The sequence below is a fragment of the Monodon monoceros genome, unplaced genomic scaffold (genome assembly GCF_005190385.1).
Source record: "Monodon monoceros isolate NGI ecotype Baffin Bay Population unplaced genomic scaffold, NGI_Narwhal_1 Super_Scaffold_21, whole genome shotgun sequence".
Classification (NCBI taxonomy): Eukaryota; Metazoa; Chordata; class Mammalia; order Artiodactyla; family Monodontidae; genus Monodon; species Monodon monoceros.
Window position 1 is genome coordinate 117,119,260 of NW_021703778.1, and position 24,340 is coordinate 117,143,599.

At 32.8% G+C, this 24,340-nt stretch overlaps 1 protein-coding gene across 6 annotated transcripts in view; it reads left to right on the plus strand.

Moving 5' to 3' along the window:
* LRFN5 (leucine rich repeat and fibronectin type III domain containing 5) overlaps positions 1-18,346 on the plus strand; it is a 256,749-nt gene extending 238,403 nt beyond the window's left edge. For 2 of the 6 annotated variants that reach the window (XM_029238613.1, XM_029238614.1), the window contains 4 exons: positions 2,278-3,682; positions 6,335-7,047; positions 12,879-12,922; positions 17,958-18,346. In XM_029238613.1, the coding sequence (XP_029094446.1) occupies positions 2,298-3,682; positions 6,335-7,047; positions 12,879-12,922; positions 17,958-17,975 (2,160 nt within the window). In that variant the 5' untranslated portion in view covers positions 2,278-2,297 and the 3' untranslated portion in view covers positions 17,976-18,346. The remainder of the gene's footprint in view (positions 1-2,277; positions 3,683-6,334; positions 7,048-12,878; positions 12,923-17,957) is intronic. The other 4 variants (XM_029238617.1, XM_029238618.1, XM_029238615.1 and 1 more) reach the window with 3 other exon arrangements.
* Positions 18,347-24,340: the final 5,994 nt, after the last annotated feature.

The following is a 24,340-nucleotide window of genomic DNA, read 5'->3' on the forward strand; positions in this document are numbered from 1 at the left end:
AGATTGAAGTTCTTCTGGTAATGAAAATTTCAGTGTTTCTCTCAAAACGTTTTTATTTTACTTTCATAATTTATGAATATATAAACCCCCACCCAGTTTGGCAGGCCTTTCTTTTTCTGGAAGCTCTTTAAAGAGATTTCTCATTGTCTTCCATCTTGCGTTATTCCCAAAGAGAAGTCAGTGAGGAGTCAGACATTATTTTTATTTTTATTTTGTTCACCATATCTTTTTGTAATGTGTCCTATTTTGGGGACTGCTCTTAAGATTATTTTTCCTCTTTCTTTGGTTATCTGCAATTTGATTGTGATGTGTCTTTGTGGGTTTTTCTTGTTTTCAGCTTGGATTTTTTGGGTTGTTTTTTATCACAAATTTGAAAAAAGAAGTTGCCTTTATTTCTTCAGATATATTTCTACATTACAGCTTTCTTCTAATACTCCCAATTATATGTATGTTTGACTTTTTAATATTTTTCCACAAGTCACTGAGTTTTTGTTCACTTTTTTCCCCATCAGTGTTTCAGTATAGTTAGTATCTATTGTTCTGTCTCTGTGTACAGAGATTACTGGTGTTCTTTCTTTTGATAACTCTCTCATTTCTGGTACTTTGCCCCGTAAAGTCAAGCCACCTGAGACTCTGCACTCCTATCTCAGTTCTCTTCAATTGAATAAGACTCTTCATGCTTTGCCTTGTTTTCCCTCCTTGTGATGTGGTTTGGAAAGTGTCTCTAGGGATCAATGATAGGGTTCATTTTTTTTAATTCACTTTTTCAAGGATCACAGTTCTCTGCTTCCTTTTCTCCAATGTCTGAAACAGACATTTTACATATTTTTGTACAGTTTCTTTTTTTTGTTTGTTTTTTTAAATTTTGCTTATTACTGAAAGGCCAAGTACTAGTTATTCTGTCATGAACAGAAGAGTAAGACTATTTCATTTGCTGAGAATGACAGTTCATATTCATTACAACCACATTTAATATGACATAAAATAGGCATAAAATAAATCAAACCTATAAGAATAGGTTTTATTTAGAAAACTAGGTGCATCATTTCTAGAATAATTATGTATTTCATATTTTCATCAATTAAACATTTAAGTGATTTTCTGCAGCTGTTTTCCCTTTTGGTGTTTAAAATTACACGTACTTTTTGAGAATTTTAATCATGTATGCGTTAGTATTGTTTTTTTTTTTTTTTTTTTTTTTTTGCTGTACGCGGTCCTCTCACCGTTGTGGCCTTTCCCGTTGTGGAGCACAGGCTCCAGACGCGCAAGCTCAGCGGCCATGGCTCAACGGGCCCAGCCGCTCTGCGGCATGTGGGATCCTCCCGGACCAGGGCACGAACCCGTGTCCCCTGTATCAGCAGGTGGACTCTCAACCACTGCGCCACCAGGGAAGCCCAGTATTGTTATTTTTGATGATTATTTTCAAGAGCAAATACTTAAGATCAAGATAGAAATGAAACTGTCAAGTTTTTTAAAAATAAATTTGAATAAATACAAGTGCACTAAGTTTTTTCAGAAAAGGAAAATGGAATATGACATCTTGGACTCACTGTCAAGTATTTTGATGACTGCTTTCCATAAATTATCTTCAAAAATCCACATTATATCACATAAAACATTCTAATAGTTAAGGAGCTCAGAGCATTTGTGGTAAATTTTCAGCCGTTTTTATATTTGAGAACAGGATCCTGTATTTGCAGCTAGGGTGTGGAGGTTGTACTATTTTCAAGATAGTTTGTAAAGATGAATAAAATTTAATTAACAATTAATTACTTTCAAGTATCTTGCCACAAGGTTAACAAATACAAATATTGTCTCTTTCTTTTTATGCTCAGACTAGTAAATTGAAATACTTGCAAATCTCTAAATATGTCTAAGCTTTTGAATTTACAAGATGTCTTTTGGGGGTTTAGTGGAAATTTTCCTGAGCTCCCACCCTCCAGTCTGGGCTGAATGTCCCTTTTTTGTGAACCCAGGGAGTGCCCTGGACATATTTCAAAAATAGCACTTAACTGACAGAATTATAATAATCTGTTGACTTCTTTGTTTTCACCAGTTGATTTTAAATCTCATGAGGTCATGAATGGTATATATTTTTTTAATACTAGAGTCTACTGCACAGACAATACAGAGTTAATATTTTATATTTGGTTAAATAAGCAAGTGAATAAATTGTTTCTATATTCTAATTTGCATAAAAAAGATTATTTTAGTAGGAATATGAACTTCACTCAAATGACTGGATGCTAACACAATATTTTGTGTCTTCTCTTACAGGCTCTTAAAACTGATCTACAATGGAAAAATTTCTTTTTTATCTGTTTTTCATTGGCATAGCAGTGAAAGCTCAGATCTGTCCAAAGCGTTGTGTCTGTCAGATTTTGTCTCCTAATCTTGCAACCCTTTGTGCCAAGAAAGGGCTTTTGTTTGTGCCACCAAACATTGACAGAAGAACTGTGGAACTGCGTTTGGCAGACAATTTTGTTACAAATATTAAAAGGAAAGATTTTGCCAATATGACCAGCTTGGTGGACCTGACTCTATCCAGGAATACAATAAGTTTTATTACACCTCATGCTTTTGCTGACTTACGGAATCTGAGGGCATTGCATTTGAATAGCAACAGATTGACTAAAATTACAAATGATATGTTCAGTGGGCTTTCCAATCTCCATCATTTGATACTGAACAACAATCAGCTGACTTTAATTTCTTCTACAGCATTTGATGACGTCTTTGCCCTCGAGGAGCTGGATCTGTCCTATAATAATTTAGAAACAATACCATGGGATGCTGTTGAGAAGATGGTTAGCTTGCACACCCTCAGTTTGGATCACAATATGATTGATAACATTCCTAAGGGGACTTTCTCCCACTTGCACAAGATGACTCGGCTAGATGTAACATCAAATAAATTACAGAAGCTACCACCTGACCCTCTCTTTCAGCGAGCTCAGGTCCTAGCAACCTCAGGAATCATAAGCCCATCTACTTTTGCATTAAGTTTTGGTGGAAACCCTTTGCATTGCAACTGTGAATTGCTGTGGTTGAGGCGTCTGTCCAGAGAAGATGACCTGGAGACCTGTGCTTCCCCAGCACTTTTAACTGGCCGCTATTTTTGGTCAATTCCTGAGGAAGAGTTTTTGTGTGAGCCTCCTCTCATTACTCGTCATACACATGAGATGAGAGTCCTGGAGGGTCAGAGGGCAACCCTGAGGTGCAAAGCCAGGGGAGACCCCGAACCTGCAATTCACTGGATTTCTCCTGAAGGGAAGCTTATTTCAAATGCAACAAGATCTCTGGTGTATGATAATGGAACACTTGACATTCTTATAACAACTATTAAGGATACAGGAGCTTTTACCTGCATTGCTTCCAATCCTGCTGGGGAAGCAACACAAATGGTGGATCTTCATATAATTAAGCTCCCTCACTTACTAAACAGTACAAACCATATCCATGAGCCTGATCCTGGTTCTTCAGATATCTCAACTTCTACTAAGTCAGGTTCTAATGCAAGCACTAGTAATGGTGATACTAAAATCAGTCAAGATAAAATTGTGGTGGCAGAAGCAACATCATCTACGGCACTGCTTAAATTTAATTTTCAAAGAAATATCCCGGGAATACGTATGTTTCAAATCCAGTACAATGGTACTTATGATGACACCCTTGTTTACAGGTAAGAAAAATTAAGCAAATTTTTGTACTTGCTGTGCATCTTAGTGTAGGACTTGATAATCTACTACTGATCTTTTTCAATCAGCAGTGCTACTCTGTGTTGTAATTAAAGTACTCCACTTTTTAAAGTATATAATGTAAGGCTTGTGAAAGGTGAATACATGTGGAGAAATATTTTGAATGCTCTTATTTTCAGAGAGTTCAAATTTATATTTAATATTATGCTTACTTACTTTTTCCCCCTCATCTAAGAGATGTGACTATCAGAGAACAAGATTGATTTACCTTAAAAATTCAAAAACATACCAGAACTTACACATCCACATGAGTGTTCTTTCCTTCAAGGAAGTCACATTGGGAGGCTATACTATTATCCCAATAATGCTGCCATTGCTCAAAGCATTTTTGGAATTATCTTTAGAACCTTCGTCATACTATTTTGAATATCCTCAGTGGTGGCAAATCTTCGTCTTTTGAGGGTGAATTTGAATTTTGGAAACAAGCAAAAGCCATTTGGAGCCAAGTCTTGTGAATAAGGTGGGTGATCAAGATGGGTATTGCCATTTTTGGTCAAAAATAGGATGTAACTATAAAATAATGAGACTGATTTTTTGAGTGATTGAGTTATGTGTGTGTGTGTGTTGTCTCATATACACTGGTTCTTAAGACAGTTCCAAAGAGAAAGTTTATAAGTATTTTGAGCAGTGAAAGTATCAGTGGAGTTAAATGTGTAATCTCTGGGTAAGGATATTTGTAGAGAATTTGCATCTGACTAAAGAAATTCTGGTATGTTTTTCTAAAGTTCAGCCTCATTGATTTATAGTCACATCTTGTCCAATTTTCAGTTGGAAATATACATTTTTACCTCTCCATATAATTTTACTCATGATAGACTATTGTTACTCCTAGGAAATGATGTAAAATCATGGCTTTGAAATATACATGTGTATACATGTATATATGTATATATATATACAAATATATATATTTTGCCTTTCAGCTTTTCTGAAATAAAATCAAATCAGTTTTTATATATCCAGATGAATTCTTGAAGATAATTTGATTTTTGCTCATGTATGGAAATGAGAGAAATTTTTTAAAAAAATAAGCATGGGCTGGTAGGAAAAAACAAAACTGACCTAGCTAACCATGTGACCGATGCTGGGCAAGGTTCTACTTGGCTGAGTTTTAATTTTCTCATCTTTAAAAGGAAGAGATTAGAGTAAATGGTTTCTAATATTCCTCTCATCACTAAATGTATGGGGATGTAGACTGCGATGCATGTATATTAGCATATAGTAGTTTGCTATTGTCATACTCAGCTTTTCACTTAGGCTATGGATTATTTAACCCGTTGTCAAAGATGAGCATCTATCCCTACCCCTTACTTTCCTGTAGCTACTAGACATTCTATATACTTTAAACATTAGCTCTGTAAAATAGATCAGTTTCTATTTTCCAAATTCCAAGATTTTAATCCTTCCATGACAAGTAAATTCTCTTATGACCCTGAGGAAATCGCTTGAATTCCTGACCTTAATGTTTGTCATGTGTAAAATGGTGATAATGCCTACCTCATAAGTCATTGTAAAAATGAAATCATAATGCATATAAAGTGCTTAGTAATGCCTGGCATTTCTTATGCACCCACTAAATGGTAGTGATCTCAACCACAATACATACTCTAGCCTAAAAGTTTCTTGATACATTTAGAACACATTATTTAGGTTATATAATACATTAGCATTGCCAAGTCTTGAAATTTCTAAAACTCTTTCAGAGAAAAAAGAGAGTTTCAAGCCTATTTTCCAAATTAAATCTTAGTCATATATGGTTGCTACTGAGTAGAAAAAGATAGTGGAGAATAGGAGCCACAGAAGACTTTAGTGATACAGTGGATTCAGAGGTGTCTTAAACTCTTATCAAGCTTTACAAACTATGTTGTGAAAGTAATTTCATTGGCCCACAATGGGGAGGATAAGGGATTTATGCTCTGCTCAACAGCTTTGCCCTGTTCATGATTCTAGGATAATATTACGCATCAACCTCATTTATAGATAAAAGCATACTGGGAACCAAGTGTTGAAGACATAAGAGAGGGTTGAGATCTGTAAATAAAGTACTTTAATCTTAGTAATTATCTTAGTTATTAAAGATAGATTTAATGGGTACCATTCCATAGTAGCTTATAACTGATTTGAAAAAGAAATACTCTGAATTTCATTTCCATTCTGGTTTCTAATGTGATTGTCAGTGTTTTCCCTTCCTTCAAATTGGCTTTTAGTCACAGAGGTGTTGTAAGTGCTAAATGGATTTGTTTAGTAGTCAGATAATGTCACAGTCACACCTTTCAAAAGTAATTTGTTATAAATGATTTTTTAGCAGTGGCTTTTATTAGGAATTCTGCTTTGCCAAGCAATGTAATTAGTAAGCTTGTCAAGACATAGTGCAGGCACCATTAATATGATGCAGAATCCAACAATTACTTTTAGCCATTTTAACTGAAGATTAGATCATTTTCTCATATTTCATATGTTATAAATGTGCTTATCTTAATGAGTACTAAAATGAAACAGAACTAAAGTCATAATGACTGGGTGTGTATCTGTTTTGTTTTGTTTTTAATATTAACACAAATTCCATTGTCCCTCAGAATGATACCTCCTACGAGCAAAACTTTTCTTGTCAATAACCTGGCTGCTGGAACTATGTATGACTTGTGTGTCTTGGCAATATATGATGATGGCATTACTTCCCTCACTGCCACAAGAGTCGTGGGTTGCATCCAGTTTACTACGGAAGACGATTATGTGCGGTGCCATTTCATGCAGTCCCAGTTTTTGGGAGGCACCATGATTATTATTATTGGTGGAATCATCGTAGCCTCTGTGCTGGTTTTCATCATCATTCTAATGATCCGGTATAAGGTTTGTAACAATAATGGGCAACACAAGGTCACCAAGGTCAGCAACGTCTGCTCTCAAACTAATGGGGCTCAAATACAAGGCTGCAGTGTGACGCTGCCCCAGTCCATGTCCAAACAAGCTGTGGGACACGAAGAGAATGCCCAGTGTTTTAAAGTTGCCAATGACAATGTGATACAATGTTCAGAAACTTGTTCAAGTCAGGACTCCTCTACCACTACCTCTGCTTTGCCTCCTACCTGGACTTCAAGTACTTCTGTGTCCCAAAAGCAGAAAAGAAAGACTGGCACGAAGCCAAGTACCGAACCACAGAGTGAAGCTGTCACAAATGTTGAGTCCCAAAATACTAACAGGAACAACTCAACTGCCTTGCAGTTAGCTAGTCGACCTCCTGATTCTGGCACAGAGGGACCCACATCTAAAAGAGCACATTCAAAGCCAAGTAAGTTTCTCACTTTGCCTGCTGAGAGATCCAGAGCAAGGCACAGGTACTCCCTGAATGGAGAATTAAAGGAATGCTATTATTATATTAACTCACCGAACACATGCGGACTGTTTTCTAAAAGAAGCATGTCTGTGAATGCGATGTTAATTCAGTCCAACAGTTCTAATGGGCATAGTGGAAAAGCAACTCTTTCAAATTCTGAGTGGATATTGGAAAGCACTGTGTAACCTATTATTTCTTTTTAATGAAAAAATTATTTTGAGAACTCACATAGGAAATTGGAATTTGAAATCCCAGTCTTATCTCTCTGATTCATGGCTAACAGAGCCATGGCATATAAACCCTCTAGGGTATAGTTACTTCATATATACATGGATATATATGAAGTAACTTCATATATATCCATGTATATGTGAAGGTCATATATATAAAATTGTTTAGGGCAAAAGCATGACAGCAGTGCCTTCCCCATTCTAGGACCAGCTACCAGGTTCTGCAATAGCAGACCACAAAATAAAAGTTGTCATATGAAAAAAAAAGTCTTGCATAAATAATGATATTTCCTCCAGTCTTACAAAGTACCACCTATGGATGATTGGTATTTTTCAATGAGTAGATTGTATATTTTCTTTCAATTACAGTGGTGTTTGTTTTTAGGCAAATATTTTAGAGAACAGCTCTGTGTTGTCATGTTGTTTAAAATAAAATAGTCAAGTATACCCAGACAGTGTTAAAATAAGTACCCTTCTAATCAACATTCTTGGTTCAGGTGCCTTAATGGGTCTAAGGTATTTCTCATCTATGACACAGCTTTTTCAGTGGGAAGCAGAAGAAAATGCAATTGATTTTTCATTTGGCAAAAAATGCCAATTCAGTTTTAAGTCACAGGCCAGTCATATGCATCTGCCTGGGCTTATGAAGGTGTTTTCATTCATTCAGTACACACTTGGTGACCAAATGAGCTTTATATTTTTCTTAATGCAAGTTAAATAGGGAAACAAAAATACAAAACTGCCTCCTTTATCAAAGGAATATTTATTTTTATCACCAAGTTAAATAAAAATCTTCTAATAGAGTTCTTATTACATTTATAAGCAATATAAAGTCATTGCTCATTAACCAGATAGTAGTTTCGTTTTTGTCTTCTGCTCTATAATTCTGAATTTGAATGTTTCTCTCTGAGTAAATGTATTTATGATTTGAACCAAAACTTGTGATGAAATTTAATTAGAAATTATACAGCTTAGTGGGAATATGTCATTTAAAAAAGGATTTTTAATTTAGTCAGACAGTAATATTGCTCCTTGATAATATGACATTCTTGGACAGTCACTGAAATCAAGGTCTATAGAGAAATGTTCTATCTATTCGCTGAAATTTTTTACAATATTATATGGTAACTTAATGGTGTTTAATTAAAGATCAGTAAACAGGACTTTGGGGTTTTTTTGTTATTGTTTTGTTTTGGGGGGGGTTTGAGAATAAGGTTCATGTGGGAACGTTGCACAAAAAATTTTAGCCATAATATAATAAGATACGGACTTTATGTAAATTACTCCCTGGGAGTAAGTTAAACACACAGTAAAAGTTTAGTAACTCTTTCAGATTACTTGAAATACCATTTAAAACATAGGTGAAGAATGTCCATTATTGGTTTAATTTCCTCTTGTTGGAAGCATTTATAAAATTTTCAGTTAATTTCAACTTGACCAAGGCACATATTATACATGATTTATCGTAATGACATTCAAAAGTGGATTAGATTAAAGCAGTTAGAGATTACTTTCTGAGCAACTCATGAAAAAATTTGTCTAATGGGCTTTCATTACCTTAGGTGTTTCCTAAATGTCTTCCCTGCCCTGCTTCTTTTTCTGAAGTTTCTGAATTTTGTCTTTCACATTTCTAAAATATAATCCTGGGTCAGGTATATAGTTCTTGTAAAGAATAAATGAGATCACATGTGTGGTATTATTTTGTAAAATCAAAGCATTGCTCAAAGTGAAGTGTATTTTCAACACTATGTCTGTAATAATGCTCTAATCCCAACTAAACATTTTTACTTAACACCAGTTACTTAATTCTTCATGAAGTGCTGATTGACAAAGGCATATTATTTTTCACCTTCCTAGTTTTTACCTGCATAGTATTAAAATATCCTGAATACATAAGAGATTTCAAGACTTAAAGAAATGAATCCCCAAACAAGGAATCTCTGGCACAATGAACATTGTGGTCAAGGGGGCGCTGAAATCACACAGAACAGGCAGCAGCTTAGTGTGTCTACTCCAAGCTACTGATTAACTTATGTTCTATTTTCCAGTTGCCTGGATTTTTTAAAATCAATTTCCTGCTTATGCTTCTAATGAAACTTTAATTAAATATATTTTATTTCTCATAAACATTTAGAACTCATAATATCTAATCATGTGAAATTTTATTCTGTTTGACTAAAGCCATTTAAACCATTTAAATTGTTATTGCTTTTACAAGACTGTTTAGGGTGAATTAACCAAATGCTTGAACACTTGTTCTACAGGTGTTAAGAAGGCCTGTGTTCCTACCTTTCAAAAAGTTTATATTTGAACAAAATATGTGAACAAAACTTGGCCTATCAAGAGGGTCAGATGTTATTTGGTGTTGTTGATAAGTATATGAAAAATGTTTTGCTCAGGGCAGTTTCAGTGTGAAGTGGCTGAAAGATAAATCTATGGGAAGGTTGGGTGTGATTAAAGGTGCCTGGTATAATATCCAAAATGCAGTAGTTACTCAGATGAATGAATGAACAAATGGATAGATGAATAAATAAGTGAATGGAGCCAGGGAAGAAAGCTCAATATTAAGAATTTTGATTAATTAGCACAATGGAGATTTGTGATCCAGATATTATATTACTATAGCAAGAAATTCTGTCCCTCTTGTTGTTTTTCTTTCTGTCATTTCTTACATTCCTTATTTAACCAACTACATATATGTGATTCAAAGCATATGGTTTTGCTGTTTGTTGTTGCTGACTGTGTATAGGTTGTATATATTGTTTTTGCTTCCTTGTTCTTAATTATTCTTCTTTAATTTTTAGTCATTTTACACTATGGTTTCAGTTTGTTCACTAACAAACTGACAAATAATATATTTACTCCAAACTTTTTTTAAAATTATATGTATTTCTGTGTTGTTACTTTTTGTTTTGGATAATTGTCCCCCAATTTGAAAATGTCAAACTATTATTAAAGTAGGTCTTTTTAAAGAAAAGTATATATAATAGATAAGTTCCATAAAGGAATAGTGAAGCATCTGAAGTAGGCTCAAAATCCTAAGAAGAAATGAAGTTTGGTTTGATGAATATTATTTATTTTTAGTTTACAAATAGATTAGCACAGAGGTACATTAAATACAATCATTTAAATTAGATACAATAACACCTTTGCTGAGAACAACACATTTTCTACATTTTTTTTCTAACCATTAAATGTATTAGTTAAGTTGAGGTCACAGTAAGCTTTTTTATGCTTTTAGACAGTTGATTTTAGCTACTTTGCAGATATAGTTCACTAAAAAAGTTTTAGAATATAAGTTTTTGAGCTATTGTAAGCCACCTATAGACATAACAAGTTTACTACCTGAATGATACATACTTTCTCCACAAGAATTTAAAGAATTTTTTTTAAATTATGTGTCTTCCATTGTCTACAGGAATCTGCTTTATTTCATGAAGTATTTTCTGCTTTGCCTTAAAGCACTCAAAAATTACTTCCAAACTAAATTTTAACTATTTTATTTGCTTATATTACTGTAAGGAAATTAATATTCATTTATAAAACTAAAAAATTAATAAAACAGTTATCACAAAGTTCACATCAATAGCCTTTTACTTCCTAAATTTTAGTATTTCCCCCTCTGTTTATTCATAATAATAAAGTTAAAAACAATCATTAAAATGCCAGTAGTTTAAAAAATTTCAAAAACATAAAGCATCTTCTTGTACAAGAATTGTGAAAGTAAATGGGGTGTTTCTTCCAAAGAAGACTGCAGATACGAGCCCATTTTCTTCTCAGTGTGGCAGAATTCCAACTACATTTTATAATGATAAGCAAGCAGTGTTCATTTATTTTAGACAGAATGAAGACTATGTACCCCCTTTCCCTTGCTCAGCCTTCCCTTGAGTCTCAGGAAGAGTCCAATCTTTCCACTTCAACAGCATATGTGGAAGCTTCTGTGTGTGAGTGTGTGTAATGTGTTTTGGGGAAAGGACTTCAGCCCAGAGGTGGATTGGATGGGAATAGGATTTTTCTTATCTTCCTCCATTGGTAATAAAACACTAATAATCATAATAATAATAATGACAATTTACCTTATAGTGTTTGTGAGTTCAGTGTTAGTTGATGGATAAAAAATATCTCACTTTTAAAATTTCATAGAGGAAAGAGAAATTAACCAAAATTAATGACTGGAATTTTAAATATAATTGTTTCAGAGCTCTGTCTTTCAGATTACTCAGTCCTTTCCCTCCCATGCTAGATAAATACATGCTGGGATTACAAATACAATTAGTTTTGTCAGGTTTGGGATAGGTTGTTTGTTTGTTCGTTTTTTGCAACAGAAACCATCCTTTTAGCAGTACAGAATAAAGAATGGTAAACGTATTACTGAGATCGAGTCATCCTAATCGTGGTTTTATCTGAAGGGGGACATAGAAAGTAACAGTTTGTAACTGGGAGTATATTAAAGTATGAAATTACCTCTTTAAGGTAATATTAATGCATCTGCAATTTCATCAAATATCATAAATATTCAATATAACAATAATCAGTGTACCACTGTCTTCTGATTTTTTCAGCTATTTCAAAGTCAAAATTTAGGATCTAAAGTTACCATCAACGTGAAGGGACTTATGGAATATACTATGTGGGCTCTACCATAATGTAATTTCCTAATTATTTTTTTTCTGTATAATTCGAACATGTCTTGTTATTGCTTTCATGTAAAACCTAATCTCCAGAGGTCATTGTAAATTTATATGAATATTTATGCTGGAGGTTTTATCAAAAAGTATTTTGTACTGTTCTCATCACACTCACCTGTGAACCCTTAGAATGACATTTTCCTGAGACACCTAATTTTTTCTTATAATTGTGTCCCTTCTTAATGACTAGAGTATTTGCTTTAAAATAGGACATTTGGGAGGAAGTAGAATGTGTACTGTACAGGGCTATTTAATGATATTAAACATTTATAGCCAATTGGAATATACATATGAACACTTGAAAGCAGAATGTTTGCATTTAGAACATTACTGTTTTATACAGGGATAAACTGGTATTCAGCAAAACATGCTATTATTATCTTGGGGGTTATTGAATAATGGTTTATATTGTAAATTATTATTTTATACTTTGCGTGGTGAATATGGTAAAACTACATTTCCTGCTTTGGATTGTTTTTCCTTGATGTATCTTTCCATATTAATCATATGCAACTCTGTGGTCGAAATGTTAACTTTGAGTGAGGAAAATGAATAGAAGCCTGATTCTCTTATTGAACTCTTGCAGGAAACGTGCATTCCATATTGATAACTACTCATTTTAGTAACTAGAACAATATTTTTAAAAATTCTGCATTTAGAGTATTATGTATCAGGAAATAGCCATAGAGAACTATGAAGTATTATAAAATCAATTGCAATTAACCCAATAACTGGTAAGTTGTTATCAAAAAAAATGTGCAGATAACTCTTTGTTAAGATGAATCTTATCAAGGTTTCAGTGAGAAGTATTTTAAGGTCTGTTTCATAAATAATGAATTGTTCATGACACTGAAAATTTTATTCCCAGATGCTTTGCCGACTAATGTTGACCAGACTGTCCAGGAGACACAGGTGAGATTCTTGTTACCTGTCACATGCTTCGGCACTTAAGTGGGTATATTCTTTTATAAATGAATTTTTAATTTTTGTTTTGCTAGTTTATGTAACTTGTTGAAATTTTCCATTAAAACTTACTCAATGCTTAGTGGTAAACAGTGAAGTTCAGTTTGGTTAAGTGAATTTCCAGTTCCTAAATTTAGACATATTTCTGGTTAACCAAATATTTCTGATTCACATTGTAAGAATAAAGGGAATACTAGTGTAACTTTGGAGTCACATTTGTAGTCACGCATGATATCATGTGTATTTTTACAAATATTTCCCAACGTGAAGACAGTAACTTGATAAGAATATATTCACTCCTATCCTTGAGCTCCACATTCTAATAGAAGCTGAGATAATATATTAGGCCTCACCGAAAGTGGATGAACAGAAGTGTTTCATGTATATGAAATGAATGAAGCCGCTATAAAATGGAACAAAAGACAACACATGAAATGTTCATGGTATTCCTTTTGTCAGCAACCAATTACTCTTCTTGGTTTTCTTTTCTTTCTTTCTTTTTTTTTTTTTTTAAGTTTCAAATGAGGATTTGATTCCTGCATTTTAATTGGATCAGAAAGTGTGTTTCCAGAGCAGAATGACACTTTAGCAATCTGTTCAAACATCTGGATGCATCAGCCATTTGCTTAATATTTGGCACAGAAAAAATATTCTGCTTTTAAAGGTTCTTAGAAAAAGCCATTGATTTATTTGTTGATAGTAAAAATAAGGGTCTTTTTTTTTTTAAAACCATTTCTTATTTAAAATATAACAATAACTTGGACCATTGTTCTGGGTTTCCCCTAAAGAATTCTATTCCCAAATCAAACAAAATGTTTTTCATCATTTCTTTACTGAATTTAGGGTCCCATTCTTATGTTGCAAAAAAACAAACAGATGGCTCACTAGAAAAAATCAATAGCACAGAGTCGGGCACGTACTTGGTGTTAATAGAATTGAACTGACCTGCACGAAGGTGCCTTTGTTCTCTACCACATTCCCTTTCTTTCTCTCCCTCTCTCCCTTTCTTTCTTCTTCCTTTCTTCCCTCCCTGTCTCCCTCTGTCTTTGATTTGAAAACGTTAATTTATCATGTAACTTTGGACACCTGGATGTTCTGAAAGAGAATATCCTTAGAAAGGAATTAAAAAGTCAAGCTTCCCCTATCAGAAGCATGATCCATAATGGTTCTAAATGTTCTATCAAGATTTGGAAGCAGGAGAATCAATCTGATCATCTTTCAATTACCAATTAAAGCAATTCTCCAAGTATTCATATTTTGTGGGGCATGTTACATATTATTGTGTTTATTTCCTTATTTTACCACAGTGTTAGAAGTCAAGTTTAGAGAAAAGTAATCTCCTTGGGAGTTTGTGTGCTACTTGAGATAGCAAAAGGTTTGCCAATGTGATAAGTACATAAGATTTCTAATAGCAATTTTTCTTTGTCCCAAAGTAATTAGTATTAGAGAACTTTGGAAAATATAGCTTAAAATAAAAAAATAAATGTAAATATGTCATAACCCACCACCCAGATACGAATACTAATAATTTGGTGCATAATCTTTCAGTGATTTGTCGTTTCTGTATGTAGTAAATTCATGTGTACATATGTATGTTTGTATTAGATTTCATAGTGAATTGCCTATGTAGAATATGTCACCTGTTTTTAAAATTTTATGCTGAGTCTTTATTGAGTTCCTTTTTTGAAACATTATGTCATAATGTCATAGCAACTTTCCCTCCATGCTTTGGCTATTTTTTTTTTCTTTCTACAAGCATTAGCTAGAAAAATAAATCCACAGGCAAAGAAGAATGTTAACAAAATTTAGTGGTAATACATCATTTACTCATTAGCCAATTTCTTGCTACATTTCTGTTATCAGATTTAAGTCACCATATGACTTCAGTGCAACTATTCTTGTTATTTGATAAATGATTTCTGCAATAGCAGGCTTATCATTTCTACAACTGTCAACACAACCAAACAGTAATGTCCCTTTGAAGAGACTGACCTGTGTGCTAGTCTTCTCATGGCTTTTCACACTGTCAGCAGTACCTTACCTTGTGAATGAAGTGAGGTAGAGAGCTGTCAGAGGTTCCTTGTGCTCACAGCTTCTTATTGTTTTGGTGGGGAGGTGGTAGTGGGATAAGGAGGATTATACAATTTTAGTTTAAGTTTATATGCCCTGTAGGATGGTAACATACATGTCTTTTTCCACCCAGTGGCAAAATATATTTTCCAAACATTTGGACGCTGCCCATTGCCTTAAATGGAGATCAAAATGTTCCTTATGTATATACACAATAAAATAAGCAAAAAAACTTAAAACACATTTTTAATATATTAAAAAAAATGTTTCCTAGGTGACAGTATTAGTTCTTTTAGACAAACTATTAATATATAAGTGAATAAAGAGTTAGTATTGATTAGAAATAGACAGCAATATTAAAACAACTATGGGAAAACACAGTTTGGAAATCGTAGGAACTAAAAGCTGAGCAGCAAAACAAATGTGTGTATATGATTCAGATATGTTTCCAATGTTTTCTGTACAAACAAGAATGACCAATATAAAATATTTGGTTCTGTAGGGTTTCTTCCACCTATGATATTACCTTCAAGTAAATTAAAAAAAAAAAATAAGAGTAGTAGAATAGACATTGTAAATAAAAATAATAATGAGTAATAGAATAGACATTGTAGAAAACATTTAACTTTTTATAATAATTAAAGCATACTTTTTGACATATTTATTTGAACATTACAGAAAATCAGAAAAAAATTATATAGAACCCTAGTGTCAGCAATGACCTTTAGAAATCATTTCCTTCTTTTTAGATATCCTAACTAAATAAGATAAAAAATCTCTCATAGGTCTTAATTACATTCAGAGTAAGAGCAATAACAGTTTCCCAGATCCATTCAATGTCGGGGTATTTTTTTCTTCCTCTAATGTTGACGTAGCTTTAATTTCTCCTTTTATTTGTAGTACCATTGATAAGATTGTGCAGTGTTTTGCATGGTACCCTTTCACTGTCAAATGAGGACCATTGACAAAACATCCTGAACCTACCCCAAATTCATTATTTTTAGTTCTTATAACATTTTAGCATAGTTATTATAGTCTATCTTGTTTTTTCTTTGTGGTGCTCTTGTAATTTTGTGTTCCACATTTAGATCTTTATGGAATCATTATGCTTGTTTATTGATAAGTAAAAAGTGTTATTTTGAATCTTACATATAAAATTTTTATTCAACTTCATATTACATCATCGTTTTCAATAATGGCAGATTCGGGGCAGACAAATTCACACCATTGTTCCCAAAACCGATTACTATTTCCTAATCTTCAAAATAACAAGTTTTTTATAAACCATAATCCCACAGTTTGTTAATGTTATTATGTAATGTGAAATTGAACCAAAAACTCTTTAAACTATGTCAGCTTATAGAATCAATAACTTGATATTAAAAGAAAGTTTGTTATTCTGAAAGGATTTATTATTTCCAAAGTCAAACTAATTATACTGTCCACAATATTTTTCTTCTAGGTATATTTAGTCTTTTCTATATTACTACTTCCTGAAATGAAATTTGGTGTAGTACAATCACTTTTTTTAATCAAAGGGAACATATTACTGGATATACAAAAATAAATAAAAATCTTGTTGATAACCAATTTCACCAAAATAAGCTGTGCTGTGAATCCAATAGCGAGGAATTTAGCTATTTCCCATTGTAGTTTAAAGTAATTTTTGTAATGTTTTCCTTAGAATGAATATTCCAGGTAAAGTATGCTAGTGATGTCTATATTTTAGTAGTTTCCAAGTAATTATTTTTTAAAAATCAGACACACATCTATTATCTATTAACAATCTTCAAACATCCAGTAATTCTTTGTTCAGTAATTCTCAAAAATTATCGTTTATCTCAAAAATAACTTCACTTATTCTGATTAACTATTTTGAAATATTTTCTTAAGTAAAATATCTCTATAGTATTTTGCCTACCTTTACCACACAAAATTATCCAAATATGTCCTATATCAACACTTTAATATAGAATATTTGAAGTTAAGAAGCTATTTTTCATCATTCATTTGTTCCATGCATTTTATAACCCTCAAATTGTAAACATGTAGTTGTTCTTGAATGGAAAGGAGAAAAATTACTTCTATTTCATATTATGAAATTGTATATTTCTCAAAAATTATTTTCTGTCTTATTGAAGTATAGAATTTATACACATATTTGAAAGTCATGAGTACTGAGAACCCATGTTAGAGAAAAAACATTTTCACAGTTTGTTATTTAAATATTTTAAAATTGTTTTTTATATGATTTTCTTTCAAAATCATGTTAACTATGAAATGCCTTTGCTTGTGAGTTATTGTCAGTTTTCACATTTATTTTATTTGTTCTGTGGGTGAAGAACTAATTAATGTAGATGAATTTATTGTCTTCACTATCAGTAAATGTATAATTAAACTTTATAAAACCTTAATATAATACAAAGCTTCCAAAAGAATATATTAAAAAAGTAGAGATCACATAGGTTTTAGATATGATGAACAAATTTGATCCAAAATGTTCATATTTAAAAAGCCAATGTGAATATTTGTTAAAGCCTGAATAGCGTGCATTAATGAATAAAGTAACTTTTATTCTCTTAATTTGAGAATATAAATGTGAAAATCAAAGCAAGGAAAAATGCCATTCCTCAATTTGGCTCTGACTTGCATATCTATTTAGTCTTAAAACATTTAGATTCCTTTCTAAAATGAGATTTTTTTAATATATTCAATAATTTGAAATTACCAGGGAACATTTTAAGTGCTGATGTGCATGTCTAAATAGTATCCAGAAATATATCTAGTATTTTGTAGCAATAAGCTCCTGCCTGGGTGCTTACAGTTCAGTAACTTCTAGATTGCTAGCCCAGTGATCTTATTAGCTGTGTGTTTTCTTTCTTCTTTTTTTTCTTTTTTTTTTCTTTCATTTCAGAGGCCGGAGTTAATCTGAAGAGCACCACTTCTCTCTCTCCTGAAAAAACTTGCCACTGATATTTTTACCAGACAAAATTTAAAACTGTTTCAATTCACAAAGGCTAATGGTTGAACTGGTGTCCTAGAAGAAATTGTCCACAGGAGCTGAAGCAGAAGTCTCTGATGACGCGGAACTGGCTCTATCAGACCATGGTTAATCCCCTTTTAAAACCAAAATTTTTTTTCTTCTGACCTACAAGTATTTTCTTTTAAAGAAGGAAAGAAAAAAGCCTACATTGGCATCGAGTTCTGTATCAATCCATGTTACATTGCCATCCATGATTTAAGACTGTAGAATCTTGAATAATCTATATCACTTTAACAAATAAATGTTTTACTATGACAGAATTTGCACATTGCCTGATTTGTGGAAACCTCAGTTGCTTCAAGTGCGAATGGTGAAGTGATGATTGTAGGAGCTAATAATATTATTTTACATCTATGTAGTACAAAAACCTTAGGGGATCACAAATTGCTTTATAATATTGGAACTAGTTCTTCCATGACTGAAGTGCACCCACTTCTATGGGAGAGCAGTACAACTATTTAAACAGCTTTACGGCAATTTTATGCTTCAGTGTAGGACCGAAAGGGATGAGGGATCTCTTCTTCCAGTGGAATTTCAGAAAGTATCAAGGTAGGCATATTGTAATTAATCCAAATTGATTCATTGTTTTTCTGGAGTGGAGAGCAAGGGCAAAGAGGTTTTAATAATTTAAGGCCTTATGTTTCATTATAAGTGCCCATTTCTCCAATTTTCCATTGGAGATAAAAATATATATAATTCCAGAATAAACAAAGAAGAACATACATCTTATTTAGCACCAGCATGAATAGGAGTAAGATATTTTTGATGGCTAATATATGTTAATACAGTCATATTTAAGCAGTAGTACTCAAACCTAGCAGGCCTGAGTTCAAACCCAGAGATGAGTGAATTTAACCAATTCCCACTCTACTCTTCCATATTCTCAAAGGATTAATATTACTGTAAAATTTGAAAATGCATGTAAATGTATCACTGTACTTGGTGTAAGCAATAAGTTCGATTAAAAATATTTTAGTAGCATTGCTATTAGCAATTGAATTCAGATTCTCTCAAACTTGAGAGATTATATTTCTATTCCTTGACAGTTCTGGTAGTTGTCTATCATTAAAAGCAATATGTAGGTTAAATTTTTAAAAATTTAGTTAAAACTAAAAAATCCAGAAAACTGCCTTTGAGAAATGTAGGTTAATCTGTTAACCATTCCACATCTCTTAGACTGTTAAAAATATCCAACCGTCCAGAGAGGTTACAGAATGTCAGCCATTAGATGGCACTTGGAATCTGTGCTCAGGAGCCGAACTACACTAGACATAATTAAAACCTGTGGGTACACACACACACACACACACACACACACACACACACACACACGCACTCACTCTTACTCCCAGACACACACAATGCACAGTTGAAACAGAAGTAACACGTTTGAGTTGAAATGTAGTTAGTTTGTGACCTTGGGCAACTGACTTCATTCTCTGTTTCTTGACTCAAATGCCCAGAGCAATCCTGTTTACATGTGTGTTAAGTGTATATATGCATGGATAAATGTTTATGGTGACAAAAAGGAGACAAATTGGACAATGAGCATTGCCTCTGTGAATCTGTTCCTGTCGTACACAAATTTTCTCCTGAAATATAAAGTGTCAGGAGCAGAAATGGCTTTCCTAGAGTTCAGAGCAGAGTTTAACTTTTTAAGTTCTCTCTTGGGAAAACCTGCAACCTTTTCTTCAAGGACATTCTCCTGTTTATCCTTACCTTCCACTTGCCCCAATCTCCACCCCATCTGGCCCAATTATTGTTTTTCTTGATGATGGTAAGAACATAGTCTGACCCCTTCATCTTTTTATGATATTCATGCTATTGTGTTCTAAGGAACAGGATTTTTAGTGTGTTAGAACTAAAATTGTACTTAATCACTTCAAGTCTTCACTCTGCATCACCTATACCTAAATCTAAAACTTCATTTATGCACAAATTCAAACAACACTCATAGTGTACATATTTTCTCTTTCTTTCAAATATTGTTGAGGAATACTTAGGCACAGTCTCTGAACCTTTAAGTGTGCAATAATCAGTTGTTTTTATGGATAGATATTTACTTCTTATACTATGAGGTTAAGAGAACACAATTGTGTACCCATAACTAAATAGGATTAAAGATCATTCACAAGTAAAAGTTTTGCAAAAATGTGACAAAATAATATTTTTAGAATAAGTGGAAACAGTTTCTTTTAGCTGAGCATATTATAAAGGGGTGAAGAAATGTATGGTAAGAAGTCTCACTGTAAGGTTCTTGGCTGTGCACTGAAAACCACTACCATTTTTTCTCTTACTCTACATTCCTCAGTAATTTTGGAAGTGAACTAACTGGTAATATATAACATAGTTAGTATGAATATTTGTCAGTTCAATTTGTGACATCTTACACATAATATAAAGCATATCAAGCACACACACAAGAAAATCAAAAGTATTTAGAGTGCAATATAAACACAGCTTGTGAAGCATGAAAGTTGACTGAAAACCATAATTAAAATTTGGAAAATCTACAATCATGAATTTTGAAATCCATAATCTGTAGAATTGAAGATTAGTAGTAAAATACGATTACTGGTTGAAAGGAATAACTTATACATGGAAAGAAAACTCAAATAATTTTAATTTCCTATTTTATTTGTAATTTAATAACTCTCAGATTAGTTTGTACAAGTTTTTGTCTGTTAAAAATACATAATATCCTGTTTCATATATATGGAATGTTTTGTGACACATTCTTGGTGTTTTTTGTCCAAAATATATTCAGATTATTTCTTCCTATATTCTGATTTCTATGTGTTAAGAGCTTACTCCATTTTTATTTATTTATTTATTTATTTCCAAAATATATGTATCTGACATCTCATGGGTCTACTTATGAAATGGGTGTGTGTGTGTGTATCAAAGCATATGCAATTATTTAAAAATGCAAGTGACAGAGAATGTACTATGTCCAACCAAAGTAAAAGTCCCTAGCATATGATTATTTTGTTTGGTATACAAGTATAATATCCAGGGAAACTCTACACTAGATTTTTTATGTGGAAAATATATGTAACATGAAATTTGTTATTTTAACCATTTAGAGTGTACAATTCACTGGCATTAGTTACATCCACAATGCTGTCCAATCATCACCACTACCTATTTTTAAAATGTTTCTGTCACCCCAAATACAAAATCTGTACCCATTAATCAATAATACCTATTCTCCCTCACACCAACCCCTGGTAAACTCTAATCAACTTTCTCTGCCTATGAATTTGCCTATGCTAGATATGTCACTTAAGTGGGGTCTTACAATGTTTGTCTTTTTCTGTCTGTCTTATTCCACTTATCATAATGTTTCTAAGGTCATCTATGCTGAAGCATATATCAGAACTTCATTTCTTTTTACGGTTGAATAATATTTAATCCTATATATAGCACATTTTTTATTCACTCATCTTTTGATGGACACTTGTGGTGTTTTTACCTCATGGGCACTGGTCATAATACTACAAAGAACATTGGTACACAAGTATATATTTGAGTTTCAGTTTTCAATTCTTTTTGCTATATACCTAGGAGTGGGTAATAATTTTATGTTGAGTTTTTTGAGAATTGCCAAACTGTTTTCCACTGTGGCTACAGCATTTTACATTCACTACACTAATGTGCAAGTGTGCAATGGTTCCAATTTCTCCACATTTGTAATTTTCAGTTTTTTAATAATTATCCCAGTAGGTGTAAATTATCTCATTATGGTAGTGATTTGCATTTCCTTAATCACTAATGATATTGAGCTTCTTTTCATATGCTTATTGACTATTTGTTTATCTACTTTGGAGAAATGTCAACTCAAGCCCTTTGCAAATTTTTTAATTGGATTGTCTTTTGTTATTGAGTTGAAACCATCCTTTACATATGCTGGATGTTAAACGCTTCTCAGGTATATCATTTGGAACTATTTTCTCCCATTCAGTAGGTTGTCTTTTCACTTTCTTGGTATTATCATTTGATGAACAAAAATGTTTAATTTTTATGAAGTCCATTTATGTATTTTTTTCTTTTGTGTTTGTGCTTTTGGTGTCATATCTAAGAATTCATTAACCAATCAATGGTCATAAAGACTTGCCCCTATGTATTTCTCTAAGAGTGTTATAATTTTTAGCTCTTATGTATTGATGATGGATCCATTTTGAGTAAATTTTTGTATATGATTTGAGGTAAAGCTCCAATTTTAGTTGTGGAAATCCAGTTGTCCCAACACAATTTGTTGAAAAACTATTCTTTTCTCATTGAATGGACTTGGCAGGCTTGTCAAAAATCAACTGACCATAGATGTATGCATTTATTTCTAGACTCTATATTCTACTCCATTGGTCTATATGTCTGTCTTTATGCCAGTACCACAGTGTTTTGATTACTGTCGCTTTTTAACTTTTCAAACCAGAAGTGTGAGTCCTCCAGCTTTGTTCTATTTTTTCAAGATGGTTTACCTGTTGTGACCCCCTTGCAAATGAATATGAGGATTGGCTTTTCCATTTCCACAAAACAGCAGTTGGAATTTTGATAGAGATTGCATTGAACATGTAGATCATGTTCTAGTTTTGACTTGGGTAGTTTTGACATTGTAACAATATCAAGTCTTTCAATCCATGGACAAGGGCTGTCTTTAATTTCTTTCAACAATGTTTTGTGCTTTTCAGTGTACAAGTCTTTCACTTCCTTGGATAAATTCATTCCTAGGTATTTAATTCTCTTAGATGCTCTTGTAAATGGAATTGCTTTCTTAATTATCTTTGTGGATATATTATCATAGCTGGTATTAAAAGAACAGCTGATTTCTGGGTGTTAATCTTGTACCTTGCAACTAGGTGGAATTAGTTTATTAGCTATAGTAACTTTCTTGTGAATTCTTTGGGATTTCTACATATAGAATCATGCCACATGTGAATAGAGATACAGTTGGTCCTCCATATCCACTGTTTCTGAATCTGGATTCAACCAATCATGAATCAAAAATATCTTTAAACATAAATAAAATTCTAGCAAGTTCCAAGAGCATAACTTAAATTTGCCATTTGCTGGCAACTATTTGTATAGCAGTTACATTATATTTACAACTCTTTACTAGCACTTACATTGTATTATAAGTGATCTAGAGATAATTTAAAGTATATGGGAGGATATGCTAAGGTTGTACGCAAACCCTGCACTATTTTATGTAAGGGGCTTGAGCATGATTGGATTTTGGTATCCAGAGGGGGTTCTGGAACCAATGCCCCAAGGATACCAAGGGACAACTGTAGCTTATTTCTTCTTTTCTATTAGAATATTTTAAATTTTATTTTCCTGTCTAATTGCTCTGGCTAGAAATTCCAGTAAAATATTGAATGGCAGTGGTGGAAATGGCATCGTTATGTTATTTTTGACCTTAGAGGAAAGCTTTCAATCTTTCAAGAGGAATATGACATAGATTGTGGATTTTTCAAAACTGGCTTTTATCCTGTTTCTAGGAAGTTCCCTCCTGTTTCTAGTTTTCTGGTGTTTTTAATGAGGAAAGAGTGTTGTGTTTTTTCCAAATGATTTTGTTTTTCTCAGAGTTGAGGTGATCATGTGGTTTTGGGGGTTTTCTTTGTTTGCTTGTTTTGTTCTTGTTGTTTGTATCTTTATTCTGTTAATGTATTGTATTACATTGATTGATTTTCTTATCTTTAGTCACCTTAGCATTTCTGGGGTAAATCCTACATGGTCTTGATGTATAATCTTTTTAATATGCTGTTGCATTTGTTTTGCTAGTCTTTCGTTAAGGTTTTTCACATCTCTATACACAATGGATATTGGTGTATAGTTCTATGTCCTTGTGATGTTTTTTATCTGTCTTTGGTATCCTGTGTTTGGTAGAATTCACTAGTGAAGTCATCTATCTGGTGCTGGAGTTTCTTTGTTGGGAGATTTTGGATTATTGATTCAACGTTTTATCACTATAGGTCTGTTTAGCTTTTCTTTTCCTCTTGAGTAAGTTTAGGTAATTTGTGTGTTTCTAAGAATTTGTCAGTTTCACCTAGGCCATCTAATTTGTTGATGTTCCTAGTATTCTCCTATAGTTCTTTCTGTTTCTGTAAGGTCAGTTCTGTCCATTATTCAAAGTGACTTATTAAAGTCTCCAAATATTGTTATAGAAATGTCTCTTCCTTCAGTTCTGCCAGCTTCATATATTTTGGGACATTGTTTGCTGGTATATATAAGTTATACTCTCTTGATGACAT